The following is a 17,087-nucleotide window of genomic DNA, read 5'->3' on the forward strand; positions in this document are numbered from 1 at the left end:
GGACTGTGTGTGTAGAGGGTCTACAATCTCTCAGGTGTTCCTGTGAACAAGCTCCTTTTGACTGCTCACAGAGAATAATGTGCTCTAACTGACTTAGGAACAAAAATTGTATTATTCCATTTTGACTAATTACATCTCCTTTGCACAGACGGCGAGGACAAGCTGCACCTCTTCATCCGTCTCCTCCTCCTTCTCTCTCACTCAGCTTCATGCAGTCTTTCAGTCTTTGCTCAGTGTTTGTAATGCAATGAAATGTTTGTAAAAGTGGAAGTAATTGAGTCAGTAACAAAGAGTACTTTATTAGTGTACTTTGTGTTATGTAAGGGATGTGTACTCATGTACATCACCTATCTATCTTTTTAAAAACCTTTCCATCGCAACATTTTTTTAAATAAAGCACTGATACAATCACTCAGACTACACAAACAGCTTGTTTTCTAATTAATAACACACCAATCTGAGTTTTACCCTTTGTCAACATCAAATCTGTAGCCAAGAAATTAAATAAAATATGACAGAAACAACTGTTTGCTTGCTAGTTTATTAAACTGTTGATGAACTTAGAGTCTGTTTATTTTAAAAATCTATTAATTACCACAATCACAGCTTGGATGCTTGAGAATAGTAATGCAAAACACCACTAGGTAAATAGCTACATTTTCATTCTGATGTAGGAAATACGCTCTCATACAGTCTGGTAGGCCTTAAGAATATACCAAATGTGTTTTGGTGTCAAAAGTTAAACATAAATCAATGAAATCATGTTTGTTTACAGTCAAAACTCCACTGGGTCCTACATTTTCCATCTTTACTTAAAGTATGACTTTTAATTATTTTTGCACCCATGTTGAGGCAGACCATTTTCATAAATTCAATATTTCATCAAGGTAACAAGCACACACGCACACATAGTTTCACGTGTAATCCAGTTAAAATGGCTGTAATATTTAATTCATATGAGAATCATTAAAAGTGTAGTGGTGCCGTGTCCATTATGCATTCCTTTTCTAGCAGGATAAAACAGTCCTCAGATGTGGGAGCTGCACTTTGAAGTGTTGTCTCAGAAGCAGGCCAACTCTTACAGGAAGTCCCTGATGTTTTAAACATGCCATGCAGGGGGACTAACAAAGGTGAGCACTTGTGGCCTACCCCAAGATGAGCCAAAAATGGCCAGCCAGGAATTTGGCTAGATCTTATAGAGTGCACACACATACACAAAGAGCGGACATCAAATAAACAAGAAACAGACAAATATACACATGGGTAATGGTTGAAGTTGTAAGAATATGGAATACAGTGATGTGCAACAGACACACGGACACGGGCACTCTCACGAAAACACCGCAGACATGAAGAGTATGTGTCTTGTTGCACTTCAAATAGCAGCAAAATGATTTAGACACAGCAGCATAAATAATGCTCACTCGTCCAGCTGACTGAGACTGTAGAGGCTATTAATCTGCTATAATGAGAACTTCTTTTTGTACCGATAGTATCACGTCTGGCATTCTCTGGCTTAATGAAATCATCCACCATGGACACGTGTGGGACAAATTGCAATTTAACAGCTGAGAGGAGACATTAGCTTGTTGTGCATTACAGTGTTAAAATTATTCTTTAAAAACATAATCTGGACCGGCTTGATTTAACTGAATCATTGTGATTTGATTTGCCTTATTACATTCAAACTTCTGTGGTGTTCATTATTAAGTGTATCAAAATATACAAAACCCTCAGTTACTGGTTGCAATAATTACTGAACTTTTCAGGACACAGGATGACCCTGAATTTCAGTCTAGGCTTACGATCGGGGACTACTTTACATAAAACCAGCAGTATTCTTGTTGCATTTTCGCTGTGATGCTAATAGTTTTGCAGGTTAATGTGATGCAAGTAAAACAAAATGAAGAGAAGGTCAGAACAGCAGTGATTTGTTTTGCTAATGCTGGAAAGGGTTTTAAAGTTTGGACTCTCCTGTGTTTAATACGTTCTTGGCTTCAGATTAAGCAGATTTTTTTGTTATCTAAAAGTTGGGGCTACAGGGAGGATTTGCAATGACCTCGTTCAGTTTTGCTGTGTCAAGGAATTCTGGGAAGGCCTGTGTTGGCTTTTGTTGTGGCCTGACAGTGACTGGGACATGATAACAACTTTGTGTGAGTGCACATTTGTGTGTTTTTAGTACATTTGCACACATAGACAGTTTACACTTGTGTGTGTTTCCCCAGTTGAATCCGTGACTGCAGCTTGATGGTTAAAGAGCCTTGCGAGGGAAGTGGGGTGTCGTGAAGATAACCTGGGGGAATGTGCTGAGCTGGGCTGGATGTTCTGCAGGAAGGAAAGTGTGGTGATCCACAAGCAGGAACTCACACTCTGTCAACTTATTACCCCCCCCTTCCACACACACTCAAACCCTGCTAACTGCCATCTGTATTTCTGCCTCTGTCAGGCCTTTGCCTGACCAAAAACACACACACACATGTACTAACACACACACACACGCACAGGAAACGGCCCGTGCGGCTCCCAAATAAGCTGATGTGTCATGCCTTCCTTTCCGATATTTCTGCAAAAGCTCAGGAAGGAGGCTGCAGCACCTCTCTTCTTCTTCCTCTTCTTCTCTCCTGTCTCGGTGAGACACAGCTGTAGCCGTGACAGCTCTTGTTCTTCGATAAAAATCTGCAGCTCCTGTGGCGGGAGACGCTGCCACTCTGGGAGCCATGAGTCGTTGTTGTGTGGTCAAAGTGATCACCTTGACAGAGATCCAGCTTCTACAGGTAGGGGGCGGGGGGATTCAACTACAGGCCAGGGGAATCGGGACGAAATCAGAAGTAGAAAAGTGAAAAGTGTTAATTTGTTTGTGTTTGCATGCAAGATAAATTGTCTGTGTTTTATGAAAGGCATGCACCTACAGCCAGAACAACTGCATAACCACTGTGGAATGCAAACTCTGTGATCAGCTTGCTATCCTACGCTTATCTTCCCTCACATTTCACAATCCAGGGTGTGTGGTTACAGCTATTTACTGGTTCGCAGGCTCAGCAAAAAATACAGTAAGCATGTCTGAGAAGATGTTTTGTTCCACTTTCCTTTTATCTCTTTAAAGTCAAGATGGGAAAAAAAAGATATTTGCCATTCTCCAGTTCCTAACTGTGTCAACAAGTTGTAAAAATAGAGGATTTTGGAGAAATGAATCCAAACCTCCAACTGGGTTTTGTCCATAATTTGTACAGCTAAGTTAATGTCACCATCACCCAGTGTTTCATAAGTTGTTGGATTTTTCTGAAGTGAAAGGAGAACTTGGGCAAGACTGAAACTGAGTTAGGCAAGAGCTTTTCATTTAGATGAAACACCTGTGAGTTTGTCTGTTACAATGGTATTACAAGTGCAGCATTTCAGTGGGACTTAAGAAATACACCGTTTAACTCAGAGGTAAATCACACCACTATTAAATGTAGAAAGAAATCGTGATTTGAAAGAATATCTTAAACTGGACACTGAACATTTAGAATTAGTGGCTTTAAAAGTTGTGTTTGTGGAGGATTTGTGTTTTTAATTATAAAAATAATTGGGGGGGAAATGTAATGAAGGATTTGGATGTATGGAGTCTTGCTGTGACATGCTTTATAGTAGCTGTACTGTGCACTTGCTTGAGTAAATCAGATAAATATTCTATATAACTGCTGGAAAAACGTGTGATGTGACTTCACAGGAGAGGACAGAAGAGCTTTTGTTAGATTTGCTGCATTCATGTGTAGTTATCATCACCGTAAGTACTCAAATTATGTTAGTGAAAGAGTTTAGGAGACGTTTGATTGAGAGAGAAGAAAAAAGGAGAAATAGGCCATGTGTGTGGAACGAAAGCGTTGTCTGGTTCTGAAGTCTTTATTTTAGTCGTTTGAATAACTATAATGAACATAATGAAGTTAGGGAGATGCAGCTGATCTCCTAATATCCTTTCAACTGGATGCAGGAAGCACAAATGCAAACCGGATGAATATTATTTCTTAATATTCAAACGTTATGAAACATTATCGTGCAAACTGTGCTGAAATAAATTGAAGGGATATAGTCACATTTTTGCAAAACTATGTTTTCTGTCTGGAAAGGCAAAACTCTAATGCGTTGATTGATATCATTGCTTTGATGTCAGTAAATTGGGAATTTTAGCCGTACATAACCTGCTGCAGGTTTGCATGTCAGGAATAACTGTGCAAATGTGCGTGAATGGAAAGTGAACCTGTGACCCCTTCCCTACCAGTAACCACAAACACTGCCTCAATTGTAGCAAGTGCTAGCAGCCGCATTGAGAAAAAATGTCTCAAACATCAGAATAGTCACCACAATCCCAAAGTTGAGCCTTGATTGATAAGATTCTTATCTCATTCCTGATCCATGTGTATGGCGGGCATTGATAATTTTCAGCATGTCCCCTTCACACATGCACAGGCCTGCAATTGTTAAGGTTGGCCTTGGTGACTGAAGCACCATTACCTCTAAAATCTAATCAGATTCCCTTAAGTGGATAACAAGCGTGTCTCCGGCATTTACAGTAGTGAGAAAGCTGAAGTGAAACCGGGACAAACTGTTGTCACACAAAGCAGCTGTGCTGTGTAACAGTCCTGGCATCCCTCCTGCTATCCGTAGTGGAAAAAAATGTTGATTAGCTAACAACTGGCATCTTGTTTGGTCTGCAGAAGTCAGATAAGAGCTCTCAGTCACTACTGACAAGTTGAGTATTGTGATGAGCCTGTTCTTGGTTGGGTGAATAAGGACAGCTAGTCTAGCTGACGAAGAGAATTTATTGCTGAGTTTTAGGATAAAGTTCTTCCCCACTATTACCATAGCTATAGCTAAAAGTCCCCATGGTTTAACAGTGTCGAGCTAGTTGACTTTTAACCCAGAAAAACCTTCCCTTTTCGCTAAAATATGCTACTTACTGGCGATTTACCCATTTAATGACTTCTAGCTCATTTTTTTCTGGGAGACACTTTGGAGAAGAGAAAAGACACATAGACAAATTATTCCTTCTAAAAACTAAAAGTTCAAAATCACAAGCAATAAAACCTCTAAAAGCAAATGCTGCTCAACTGATTCATTCAAGGGTTTTGCTGCTAGTTGCTTATGTGGTCTGGTATGGCCAGTAGCTATTGGTGACTAATGTGAGCTCATTTCAGCTACCTAAGGTAAATATAGCTGTATAAAAGACATGGGCATCTTAGCCAGTGCTAGTGTTTAGTATTATTCCATGATTGTCCTTTGCAAATGTTACATAGTCTCGCTTTAACTATAATTTTACTTGATGAATGACACTTGTTTCTGAGGATATGGTAATAACATTATTAATATATAATACTTTTGTTTAGATCTTTTTTTTAGTATAACATTAGGTTTTACCAATCAGTTAGAGACATAAAGTTCAGCCACACTGAATAGTTTACTGAATCTACTAAAGTACTACACTGGTATTGTTGTTGATGTATTTTGCACTGGTATTGTTGATTAGCTGAGCTCATGGAAAAAGTATTAATGTGGTCATAAAAAGAAGTCCATACAGCACGCTACTCTGACCAGTGAATGGAATACTATTATGAGGAAGTACAAAAAAGGTCTGGGTAAAAGACAGAGACAAGATGACAATTGACAAATGACAAGACTAATATTATAATACTGGTACTAACAATACATGTATTATTATTAAGTGCTCCCAGAGATTCTCTACAGGCCATGAACCCATAAAATTACAACAGTGAGCTTCTTTATAAGCTCTAGACCAATAAGTAAACTGGACGATGAGAGATCATAAGAGATGTTCCCTCTAAAAATAGCTCTCAAACTACAGTAATAAATAGCTTTATTGCCGTTATTGTGTGAAAATCTGATAACATAAAACAGCCTACATTGAAATCAGTGAATGAATGAAAAGTCTTGGTTAAAAATGGCATTAAAGGAGTTATTTAAAACCCCCATTGGGGAACAAGGGTCAATTGTGCTGCTAAAACCCCTGGAGCAGGCAGCAGAGGACTTTGGGAGCTGACCACTGATTGGTCAGTCAGACAGAAAAGGGCGGTCCGAATGAATTAGTGATAGACGCTAAAAGCAGATATCCTGCAGTGATCAAACCCTGGGTGATCTGACAGTCCAGTGTTTGAAGTGATTATCATGCTACGCAACATAAAGGCTTACACCCAGCTTTGCGCCTAATTAGCTCACTTAGGGCCCTATATAAGACATTGGTAGGGGACTGGAAAATACAGACACTCACTCAGACGTCAGCAGATCAACAGGAAGGATAACAGCAGCAGACCTGGATCCCTAAAGTTGACCTGCTGCTAAACAAACCAAGATTTTCTGCTTTTCTGAGAATGCCACACTTAACTGACTGCAGTTACTACACGATGCGGGACGCAACCAGAGCTTCAAATGTAAGGATATCGAAATGTAGACAAATTCTGAATTTCTTGGGACAATGTTTTGTTGAACAGTTTCATAGTGTTTTTAAAGTAACATATTTGTAAAGGTTTTATTACTAGTTTAGTTATTTTGACTGTCTGTATGTACAATTGCAGATGAATAGAACATGAACATAACCAAAAATCCAGCATTTTGTTTGTCAACTTCAGTTCAGTTCTTGGAAAAAGCTCTTGCTATTGACGCATTTTCTGGAAACCGGTACTAAATTTACACAAAATGACATTTCTTTATTAGAGGAAAGGCCTTAGGAGTTTGTCCTTCACATGACATGACTCACTTGAATGCGAGGGTTACAAAAAGTGTTCTACAAAATACAGTACTGCTGTAAGTCTGCATGTTTGCTCTGTGACTAATAATGGGGAAATTCTGACTCGCAACTATTTCTGTGTGTTGAATCAGAACATCTTTTCGTAAAGATGACAGCTGCTGTGGACACTTCTTGTTCAAATGTTGTTAGTCAGTGATGTTTCAGTGGTGTGAGAAACAATGGCCAACCTCACTAGCAGATTTTCTACTCAGTGAACTAACTGAACTTGTGCATGAATTGTTTTTGCTTCAGGTACACAGCCACCTGGAGAACTCCAAGTTCCACCTCCACCAGACCCAGAACCAGCAGGTCAAGCAGTACCTAACGCTGGGCTCCAAGCTGGGCTCTTCGGCCAGCCAAGGCCACGCCGTTCAGCATCCACACACCCCTGGCCAGCCGCTGGCCACCATGCCGGTCATGAGGAATGGACACATGGCCTCTGTCAGTGACAGCAGCAACCCCAACAGCCCTGTTACCCTTCTCAGTATGGCCAATCACGACAGTGAGGTGAGTGGACTTTAGGAAAAAGAAAACGCCTGAATGTAAATTATAATATTGTTAATATATGGAACTGAAATTGAGGGAACTCAATGACTAGTGATGACTGGAAAAGAGTGAAATTGCAACCAGCCATTTAAACCACAGAACCGGTTACATATGAATGAACTGTGTGCTGTAATTTTTGTAGATTTCGCAACATTCTTGAGGCGTCTTCCTGTCAACACTTCACACTCTTCTGTGAAATGATTTGTTCTGTGCCTCCTTAATCCATTTGTAAATGTTTTGTCTTAGTCACTCTAAATTCTGTCAGAAGGAGATAAATCATGGCTGACACTTTATTTGGATAAACAATCAACATTTCGTAGAATTTGAAATTTCTATCTAGATTGGGTTTGAATCTCAGAGAGTAGCTCCAACTAATCATCTAAACAAAGTGATGCCATTATTGATCTCCCTCTCTCTCTGATGTGCTCATCAATAACTTCAGACATACAGTCTCTGATGAGAGAACCCTTTCAAAGTAGGAAACTAGTTTGATAACAAAATCATGTTTCTCCTGCCAACGCCGCTAACCAACTTACGAATGCCATGGCAGTGGAGAACTTGTCTGTTATTGGATTAGTCTCCGGACAGTCCCTCCCCTTTTTCATGTCTATTTTGGTTTGAATGTTGAGATTTCAAAAGATCAGACTTGGACAGCATTGAACCCCTGGTACAAACATCATCAGTCTGTCCATAAGTACACTGAAATTACTGTTTTCTTTTAGTTTCCAATGGATGAAGTTATTGATGACCTAATTAGTCTTGAATCCGGTTTCAATGATGGAGGCTTGGATTGCATGGAACCTAACATCATAATGCAAAACAATGTAAGTATAAATCACATTAACTACAGCTATATACTAACACTGTTTCAAATGTGACGGATTATCAACAGTTTGATTTCTGCAACATTTTCTTTGTTTGTTAACCTGCTCAAATGATTGTACTTAGGTTCATGTCAAGTTAAGTTCCTCAACTAATCACTTCTTTCTTTTAAAGTTTAATGGGGACTCTAAAGTGGGGTCCCTCCACTCAAACATTTAGGCACAGGCTTGATTTGCTTGGGAAACAGGGGACCTGCCTTAGTTTGAGGTCAGCTTAAGTCCAGAGATGAGTCAAAGTTCATCAGGGCTTAGCAAAATTTCTCACATTACTCAAGAAGACCAACAATGCAGATTAAGTTTAAAAAAAGAAAGAACGTCTTTGGACAGAGGTATATACACAGACATTGGTAGACAAGAAGGAATTCAAAAACTCTGAGCAAAAATCTGGGACAAGAGGTCCATTTGGCTGGAGAACACAGCGACACCTGAACCAAAGACAGAGAGAATTTGTGGGATGGGAGCACTGGGAATCTGGCCTAACTCCTTAAATACAGAGAGAGTCAGATTGGCAGACAAAGAATCATAGACACAGATAATGAAGCAAAACACTACAGATACTGTGACAGAGAAGGAATGAGAGGGAAGGGGGCGTAGGAAAAGATAAGGCGTGAGGGGGGGCGTGGGAGAACCAGTAGGTTTTAAATGAGGACCGAAGCGCGACAGAGGAGCGAGGAGTTAGAGATTTTGTTGGAGAGAGTTACTGAGCCATTGGATTGGGCTAATGCATACACTCCCCATGGGCTTGTTCAGAAATGATACCATGCTTAAATGGATCAATTCATCCTAATTAGTCATACAGTACGATGCATCACGCCGTTTCGCCATGTCAACACATCCAGGAACACAGACGGGAGAGGGATTGAAGTGATTACAATAGGAGTAGTAGGGGAATTGTTGCAATCTTTCATTTTGATAAGCACTTTTGTCCCCTCCTCCACCTCCTCCTCCTCCTCTTCTCCCATCTTGTTGAGATAATGAGAAAAAAATGCACATGCAAACCAAACCGGCTGTAGATATCTGAAATGTCTGCAGTTTCCTCTGTTTTGTTTCTTCTCTCTTGCTTTCCACCCCCCCACCCCATCTCCCGACTTGACATGCAGCCTTATCACATTCACCAGTCTCGTAGTTAGATTTGACACACTTGTCGTGGGCAAAATTGGCTGTGCGCATCTTGGAATGCATGGTGGCTTCTGTAGCATTTTCCCATAAATGCACAAATGCGAATTAGACACACATGTGTGTCAGCACGCCATATCTTGACATCTCCGCAGTCCGTGAAAAGACGTCTTATCGCAGAACTGATGCATGCTTTCCCAGACAAGAAGAGACCCATAGGAAAACAGTTTTGCCTCTGTTCAAGCAGTTGACCTAGCTAGCCTTTTCATCTAATGGGATGCTATTTCCAACACAGAGCACATCTCTGTGTTAGGGGCACTTTCAAGTGGAGGGGTTTTGAAAAGGGTGGCATTAGCAGATCAAGGCACTGTGTCTAGACCAAACCAAACCTCAGAGGGCTGCAAGCCTGGGGTGGAGGTCAGGGTTAGATGGAATAAGGCTAGGCAACCCTTTATTGACCTGGTTTTAGAAATGATGAGCTCTCGGTCAGTTGTTTTTACTCTTTGTGATACAAGATGAGAAGGCAATCTTAACATGGCAGAAATTCATGACCACAGCACTGTGTTTGCCCTGCCCTGCTGGGGGAGACTTGTAGATACTACAGCTCCCTGCTGAGAAGTCTAAAGCCAGGAGTCCTCGGGGCTGACAAGTTTCTCTGCAAGGCTCTGATCACTTCACTCGCCTTTTGTCATTTTTGACAATGCTAAACAAAGCCACACAGCAGCTAAAAACAACTATTTGTGTTGCAGTTTTTGTTAAAGTGTGAAAGGTACATGTGTTCATATGCGTGTGAAATGCTAATGTGCTTCCCCTTTGACTGACCCTTTCTCTTTCTTTCTCTTCCCCCTTCTCTATCTCCTCCTAGGTGTCCCTCAGTGGCAGCATGCTGGACATCTATGGGGGTGAACAAGGTATGAACGCCCCTAATGGTGGAATGAGTCCCACATCTAACCCCACAAAGCTCACTGTAAAAAGGGAATACACAGGTATGCACTCATACCATAGCATTGATCAAACAACTAACCGTTGCTGTAAAAGTAAAGTAAAAAAAAAAATCACATACTGGTTGTTAGCAAAAGGCATTTTAGGGAACTGAAACAAAAACAGAAGTCACATTTCTCCTCAACAATTCCTTCTAATTTCTCTGGGTGGGTGCCAAAGAGAACACAGAGTACCTGTATTAGCTAAAAAAAGGCAATGCGTTGTGTGTGTCTGCTCCTGCTAAAATTGAGTCCAATTACGCGTAAGCTGATTTGTGCGCAGTGTTTGACAAACACTGTCCTGCTTGTCATCTGTTCCGTTAATAGTCCGTAGAAACGTGTAGACTTTTTGTCACAGTGCAAAAAAAAAAAAAACACAAAAAAAACAAAAAAACAAACAAAGGGCCCTTTAAGACATTTCTTATTAATGTCATGCATCAAGCAAAGAAGCCTAATTGATTTAGGAAATAGAAAGTATGCCTGAAGAACCCTTCACTCTCAACGGGCAAATAAGTAAATTGCCATCTGTTTCATTTGAGTGTGGGTGGAGAGGACAATGGGCTGTTACACAGAGTTTAAATTGTCTTGATTGAATCAACAGAGACAAATTGGGAAATCCAATCTCAGGTCCCCAATTATGTAATTTGGAAGAATGTGAGTACAAATATGGATGCACTGGCATTTTTGTCCCTCTCCCGGACAGATTAGTGAATTTGCCAAACTGTCTTAATTAGGGAGTAAGTAGTTTAAAAGTGTTTTCTCCACAATGAGGTTCAGACAAGCTAGAGGGGGATAAATTGGGCTCTTGTTTGTGTGCATGTGTGTGTGTGTTAAGAGGTCAGACTTGTGTCTGTGCTGTGGGGTGATGCATAGAAACACCACATTCAGACTGACCCCGACACTGAACTCCCTCAAAATAACTTATTGTGTGTCCTCACTGGACCTTTTGTGGCGTTTTGTGTCCGTTGTCTTTCACTCCCCAAATATAGTGCGCGTTGCTAATCAATCCGTTCCCCTCTGTGATTAATTTTTTTTGACAGAACACGACACGAGAGTGATGGCCAAAGAGAGGCAGAAAAAAGACAACCATAATTTGAGTAAGTGTCTCACATTGCTTTTCAACTCCCTCACGATTTATCATCTGTAAATGAGTTATTGCTAGCCTTTAGCACAGCTGCTGACCATGCCCTAATCATCTTCTGCTCTTTTTTTTTTTTTGTTCTTGCTTAGTTGAAAGAAGAAGAAGATATAACATCAACTACAGGATTAAAGAGCTGGGGACACTCATACCAAAGTCGAATGACCCGTAAGTTGCAAAATCTAAATGTATTTATTGAAACAATGCTCCTGCTTCACTTCACTTTATGTCACTGAAACAACTCCAAGACCTTGTCTGGCTCAGAAAGCATATTAAATTCCAAGCACAAAGGCACTCTAAACGTTGTTCATTGAATTCAAATGAGTACTCGAGCACATTTCAGTCATATTTCAAGGGTGCACTTGAACCTCCATTGTTGTCTACGCTCCAAGAGCTGTACATCCTCTCGCTGGGTCCCAGCAGTTCAACTCAAAGCATGAATGATGAGGAAAGGGTCAAATGCAAAGAAGCGGGCCACACCATTTGAATCAAAGTTTGAAGCACAATTGGAACATAGAGATGGAGCATGGTGCTGAATTGAAATCCACCGGCCATCTTTCGCAATTGAACTTTGCTTCGAATTTAAATGGAAGGTTAGCGCAGTCGTCGTGCCATTAACACAGGATAAAAGAGATTATTAGCGCTGATTGGACCAACGTCTCACTCGTATGGAAAAGGACAATTTTACTTTAGCTCTCCTTTCCCTTTTAAAAAAGCAATAATATCTGCAAAAGAATGACTTGCACTCTAGCACCTTGTGTCCAGAGCTCCATTTTCCCCCCTGTCCTCCTACTTAGCTCATTTTCCCTCACCTATTTTTACTCGAGGATTAATTTTACCGAACAAGGAGGTACGAGAATGGACTTTCCACATAGCTACTTAACTATTCTATTAAAATTCCCATTCAGTATCCCCATGTTATGTCCAAGGATGAATAATTGCCCCATGTAAATCTCCATTTCTTATTCATATCATAAAAGGGGGAAAAAAAACCTCTGTGTTAAAACTTTTCCCCCCCGTTTTCTTTTTTATTGCGAAGGATATTCTGCAGACATCAGGGAGTTCTGTGTAAAAGGTTATCTTTAACATTTCTTCCTTCTGCAGTGACATGCGCTGGAACAAAGGCACTATCCTGAAGGCCTCGGTGGAGTACATAAGGTGGCTGCAGAAGGAGCAGCAGCACGCACGAGAGCTGGAAAGCCGTCAGAAGAAGCTGGAGCAAGCGAACAGGAGACTGATGCTGAGGATCCAGGTAATAAAATGTGACAGACTAAATGTGCCGGGTCTGTTTTTGTAATATACACAGGGATAAAATAGACGATAATGTGACCAAAAGGGTCAAAAGCAACTCATAAATGTGAGTCTTCTCATGTTCTTCTAACACAAACCCAATGTTACTCCGCATACATTTTAGTTTACTCCTTAACACAGAGGGTTGGTTGGCTAATCATCTCACTAATCTCCCACTAATGTCTTTGAACTTAGTCCCAGTGCAGACTCTAAATAAGCTCTCATTTTCACATTATTGGTTTATTTAAAACAACCACCTTCAGGCTTCCAAGAAGCCAGTTTCATTATGTCAAAGATCAGCCCCACCTGACTCAATCATTCAGTACTTCACACCTCTGCTCCAAAGCTTTACGACCTGAAAATCAAAACTAACCCCACCCCTGCCACCCTCCACCTCTGATGAGCTCATCTCATTATCTGATGAATGCAGACAATGAGCCAAGTTCTTTCAGTGGGAAACAAGTAGGTCAGAAATAGATGATTAACATTATCTAATGAAACATGCATGCACACCTGCATACTTTTATACACACAAACACACACACTCACTTGTGGTTTATCTGACTTAACTCCAATGATGGGAATAACACAAACTTTTTAAAAGATGACAAAACTATCCAGGAATCACTGACCGCCACTAACGGAAAGAACACTTAACCAAGTACTGATTATCTGTGTGGGAGAGGAGTGTGTGTTAACACCCAAACTGCGAAAGTGTGGCTCACTTTTTTTTAAACGATTTTTTATTTGGCCTTTTCAAACTTAATTTTGATAGAGACAGCTGAAGAGTGATAGGAAATGCAGGGAGAGAGATGGGTAATGACATGCGGGAAAGAGCCAAAGGTCAGATTCGAACCCTGGGCTTCCACAGCGAGGACTGAGCCTTCACACATGGGGCGGCTGAGCTAAATACCTCCCCGGTGTGGCTCACTCTAACCTGACCTCAGAATGTGTAGGAGATGTGGTGATTGTCCCTGTGGTACTCCACATTATGTTGTCATTGCAGGTCTGCTTATGTTTGAGGGAATTACTTTTCACAGCATTCACACGCTTTTCTGTATTTATTCAGGTCTTATCTAGACTTACGTCAAATGGGTGTGGAGGTAATTTATTTTCGACATTTTAGAAATAGATATTAAACTCAAATTTTCTTTCGTTTTCCAGGAGCTTGAGATCCAGGCACGAGCACATGGCCTCCCAAACATGGCTACAGCTTTGGGGACAGTTGAACTATCCTCCCATCTCCTCAAACAACAACAACAGCAGCAACAACAACAGCAGCAGCAGCAGCAGCAGCAGCAGCAGTCATCTCCTCAGACCCAGCAACCCCAGCAGCCACCCCTCTATCAGGAGGACGCCAACAGCGACTACCTCCAGAGGATAGTGGTGGCTGGCGTGCCATCCATCCCCGCTGCTAGCGGCCCGCAGGATCACATCCCCGGCGCCGACGGCTGCACCACGTTCTCCGACCCGCTGTCCCACTTCACAGACTTCTTCAGCGCCACGCTCAAGGAGGAGCATCGGCTGGACGAGATCCTGATGGATGACCCGCTCTCGCCCTTTGGCGCCGACCCGCTTCTCTCGGCAACCTCGCCCGGAGCCGCATCCAAGGACAGCAGCCGCAGAAGCAGCTTCAGCTCTGGTGATGACCTATAAGGGTGCCCTCTCCAGATACACACTCTTATATCCTCATGACAACACGGTTGTCACCCCCATTTGATAAAGGGCATAAAGAGAGCCTTTAAATGACTGACTGAATGGCTCTGGGCATACAACAATGACCACTCACAGGGTTGTAAGTGAATGACAGCTAACACACCTGACACTGCCCCTAAAAGTGCCTGTATATAACTGTATATAAATTGTAGTTCTTGTTCTTGTTGCATTCTCCAAAGCTCAGCGGGATCAGGAACAGCTCATGGACCTCGTGCTCCTCCACCTGCTCTTTTTAAATGTACTATAGACAATCGATGTGTTTCTCTGCCTCCCGGACAGAGCAGAAACAGACTCACAAGAAAAAAGGGAGACATTTATCAGCCTTCAAGTACAAAATGTAAATAACTGTCTACTGTTTTTTTGGTAAACACTGTGGTAGCTACACACTGTAACATATGCAAAATAATCACTGAAAACCTTTTTTTTTTTTAAATGAAAAAAACTACTGCTTCACAAAAGGATTTTTAATAGTTGCAGTCAGCATTATGATTGTATCGTGTGCCTTATTCAAACTCCCAGTTTTGTCTTAAACATGTAACTGATGTACTCACCGCAATGCCTAACATGTCTTTGGTCTTGTCTGTCTTTTATGTGTTTTTGTTAAAGAAGTGTTTGTATATTTATATATGTTTTAATCCATGTATTCATATAAAAGATATATATTATTATCTAACATGTTACCTTTTTTATTCTTAGTAGGGGTGGGAAAAATATAATAAACCCCTTTTTTGATATAACTGATTTTGGCTTCTTGTTGTCATCTCACAGAAGACATTTACTCAGCTCTGCATTCATGCACATTAAAACAATGCGAAAAATGAACTTCAACTACAGCTTTATTCCCAAAAGCTACAGAAACGTGATAGAAATTTGACTTTTAATGATTTTATGCTTAAGTACAAATCAGCAGTATCGCACATCCAAGCTCTCACTCATAGCCCTGTCCTATTGGTAACTATATAAGAAGCTCACACATCAGGGGCGTGATGGGTAGAGTGTGTCCAGAGGTAAACGAAGTGTAAAAATTGCTGTTTGACCACGGGGGTTAAAAGAGTGAACGAAGCCTGAAAAGTTTCATAGTGGAAGGTGAAGGGCCGGCTTACAAGGTGGCTGATTGGCAATGAGTGGCAGAAAAAGAGGAGAGAGGAGGGGAATTGGATAATAAAGACAAGTAGAGGAGGAGTAATAATTCTGATGAGCCTACTGTGAGCTGATGAGCCCTTGAGGATGAATAATGGCGAGGGATAAAGAGTTGCTATGAGAGCTGTTCACTAAGTTTCCTTTGAGGTAAGCAGGATGACGCGATGCAGCATTCATACTGTGGGAATGATCACACTGTTTGTGTCATTGATAAAGTTTGCTGAGGAAAGTTTGTTTGTGACAGTGATGAGCAACTTTGAGCTCATTATCTAAAAAAACTTACTGTTTTGTGTAATCGTGTACATGTAGTCTTTTTAATCTTGAGGTCATGCATTAATAATACAGCAAACAGACCAGTCTAAAAAAAAAAAAACGCCACGCCAATACACTTCCCAAATGGATTTCTCATCAAAGCCTCCCTGAATTAATGTTTTAGAGTGTTATTAGTGTGTGTTTCTCTGTAATGAAATCGAAACCTTCCTCGCTTGCATCTTCTCTTTAGCCGCAAACAAGACTGAACCAATCAATCATTATGGAGTCACTCTAACTACAAAGTGGTGAGTTATGTTTGAGAGTAATTGGCCAAAGCAGTTATGGAAGGTAAATATAGATTTTCACTATGCTAAAAAAACATGAAGAGTATCTAAGAAAAAGCCAGCATGACTGTAATTTCAAAAGACTTTTTATTTTGATATTCAATGATTTTTCCTCTTTTCTCGTCTTAGCAAACTTGGGAAGAAAATACACAAATCTAATTAGTACAGCACAGGAATTGATGAAAGTCAAAATCAGAGGGAGAATAATACAAATTAACATCCTTTACCTTAATGGAAGTATTGACAGAATACAAGAAAAGAAAAAATAACACCTTTACATATTCACATAACAGTCTTAAGGCTACCCCGAGAGACAAAGCACTCTACCCGAAAAAAGAAAGTCAGATTAAACTTCCTAAATTCATTCATTTCTCTCCATATCAAAGGCTATCATGGACAAAGTTCAAGGCCAGTTATGCGCAGGCTTCAAAAGGAAATGTGGTCGGATGAGGCAACGGTGACATCAGTACAAGCGACTTTTTATTTGGAATCTCACAGTTCATCAAGCCACGGTTTGGAAACTCACAGGAACTGATGTGAAAATGTCTACGGTGGACTGAGGAAACGGCACAGGCTTCGATAACGCTGTCATGTTAGAGACATTAGCTGCGTATGTTAAGAGGGGAACATAAATTTGAGCATGTAAAACTAATCTGAGAAAAGTTTGTAATCCCAGAAACCTTCCCATCTCTGCCTCACTTCCTCCGCTCTTTACCTAATCTCCTTCATGAGAAGCAGATTGGTTTCTAGCTTGTTACAATATCTGCCAAAAACTGTACACCTTGTAAAATTATTTTTCCGTTCCTTTTTTGTGTGTGTGTGTGTTACTACTGCCTGCACAGCGAAATGGTCGTCCCTCAAAGAATTACCTCACTTCCAGGATAAAAGGGGCTGCTGCTGTGCCAT

At 40.8% G+C, this 17,087-nt stretch overlaps 1 protein-coding gene across 7 annotated transcripts in view; it reads left to right on the plus strand.

Moving 5' to 3' along the window:
* tfec (transcription factor EC) overlaps positions 1–15,118 on the plus strand; it is a 42,137-nt gene extending 27,019 nt beyond the window's left edge. Inside the window, exons 1-8 of one of the 7 annotated variants that reach the window (XM_019274430.2) lie at positions 2,574–2,774; positions 7,031–7,285; positions 8,047–8,148; positions 10,187–10,307; positions 11,342–11,398; positions 11,532–11,607; positions 12,544–12,691; positions 13,894–15,118. In XM_019274430.2, the coding sequence (XP_019129975.2) occupies positions 2,718–2,774; positions 7,031–7,285; positions 8,047–8,148; positions 10,187–10,307; positions 11,342–11,398; positions 11,532–11,607; positions 12,544–12,691; positions 13,894–14,385 (1,308 nt within the window). In that variant the 5' untranslated portion in view covers positions 2,574–2,717 and the 3' untranslated portion in view covers positions 14,386–15,118. Of the gene's footprint in view, positions 1–2,573; positions 2,775–4,043; positions 6,423–7,030; positions 7,286–8,046; positions 8,149–10,186; positions 10,308–11,341; positions 11,399–11,531; positions 11,608–12,543; positions 12,692–13,893 lie in introns of those variants that run through there. The other 6 variants (XM_019274429.2, XM_010747314.3, XM_027272079.1 and 3 more) reach the window with 6 other exon arrangements.
* Positions 15,119–17,087: the final 1,969 nt, after the last annotated feature.

Source organism: Larimichthys crocea, chromosome XX (genome assembly GCF_000972845.2).
Source record: "Larimichthys crocea isolate SSNF chromosome XX, L_crocea_2.0, whole genome shotgun sequence".
Classification (NCBI taxonomy): domain Eukaryota; kingdom Metazoa; phylum Chordata; class Actinopteri; family Sciaenidae; genus Larimichthys; species Larimichthys crocea.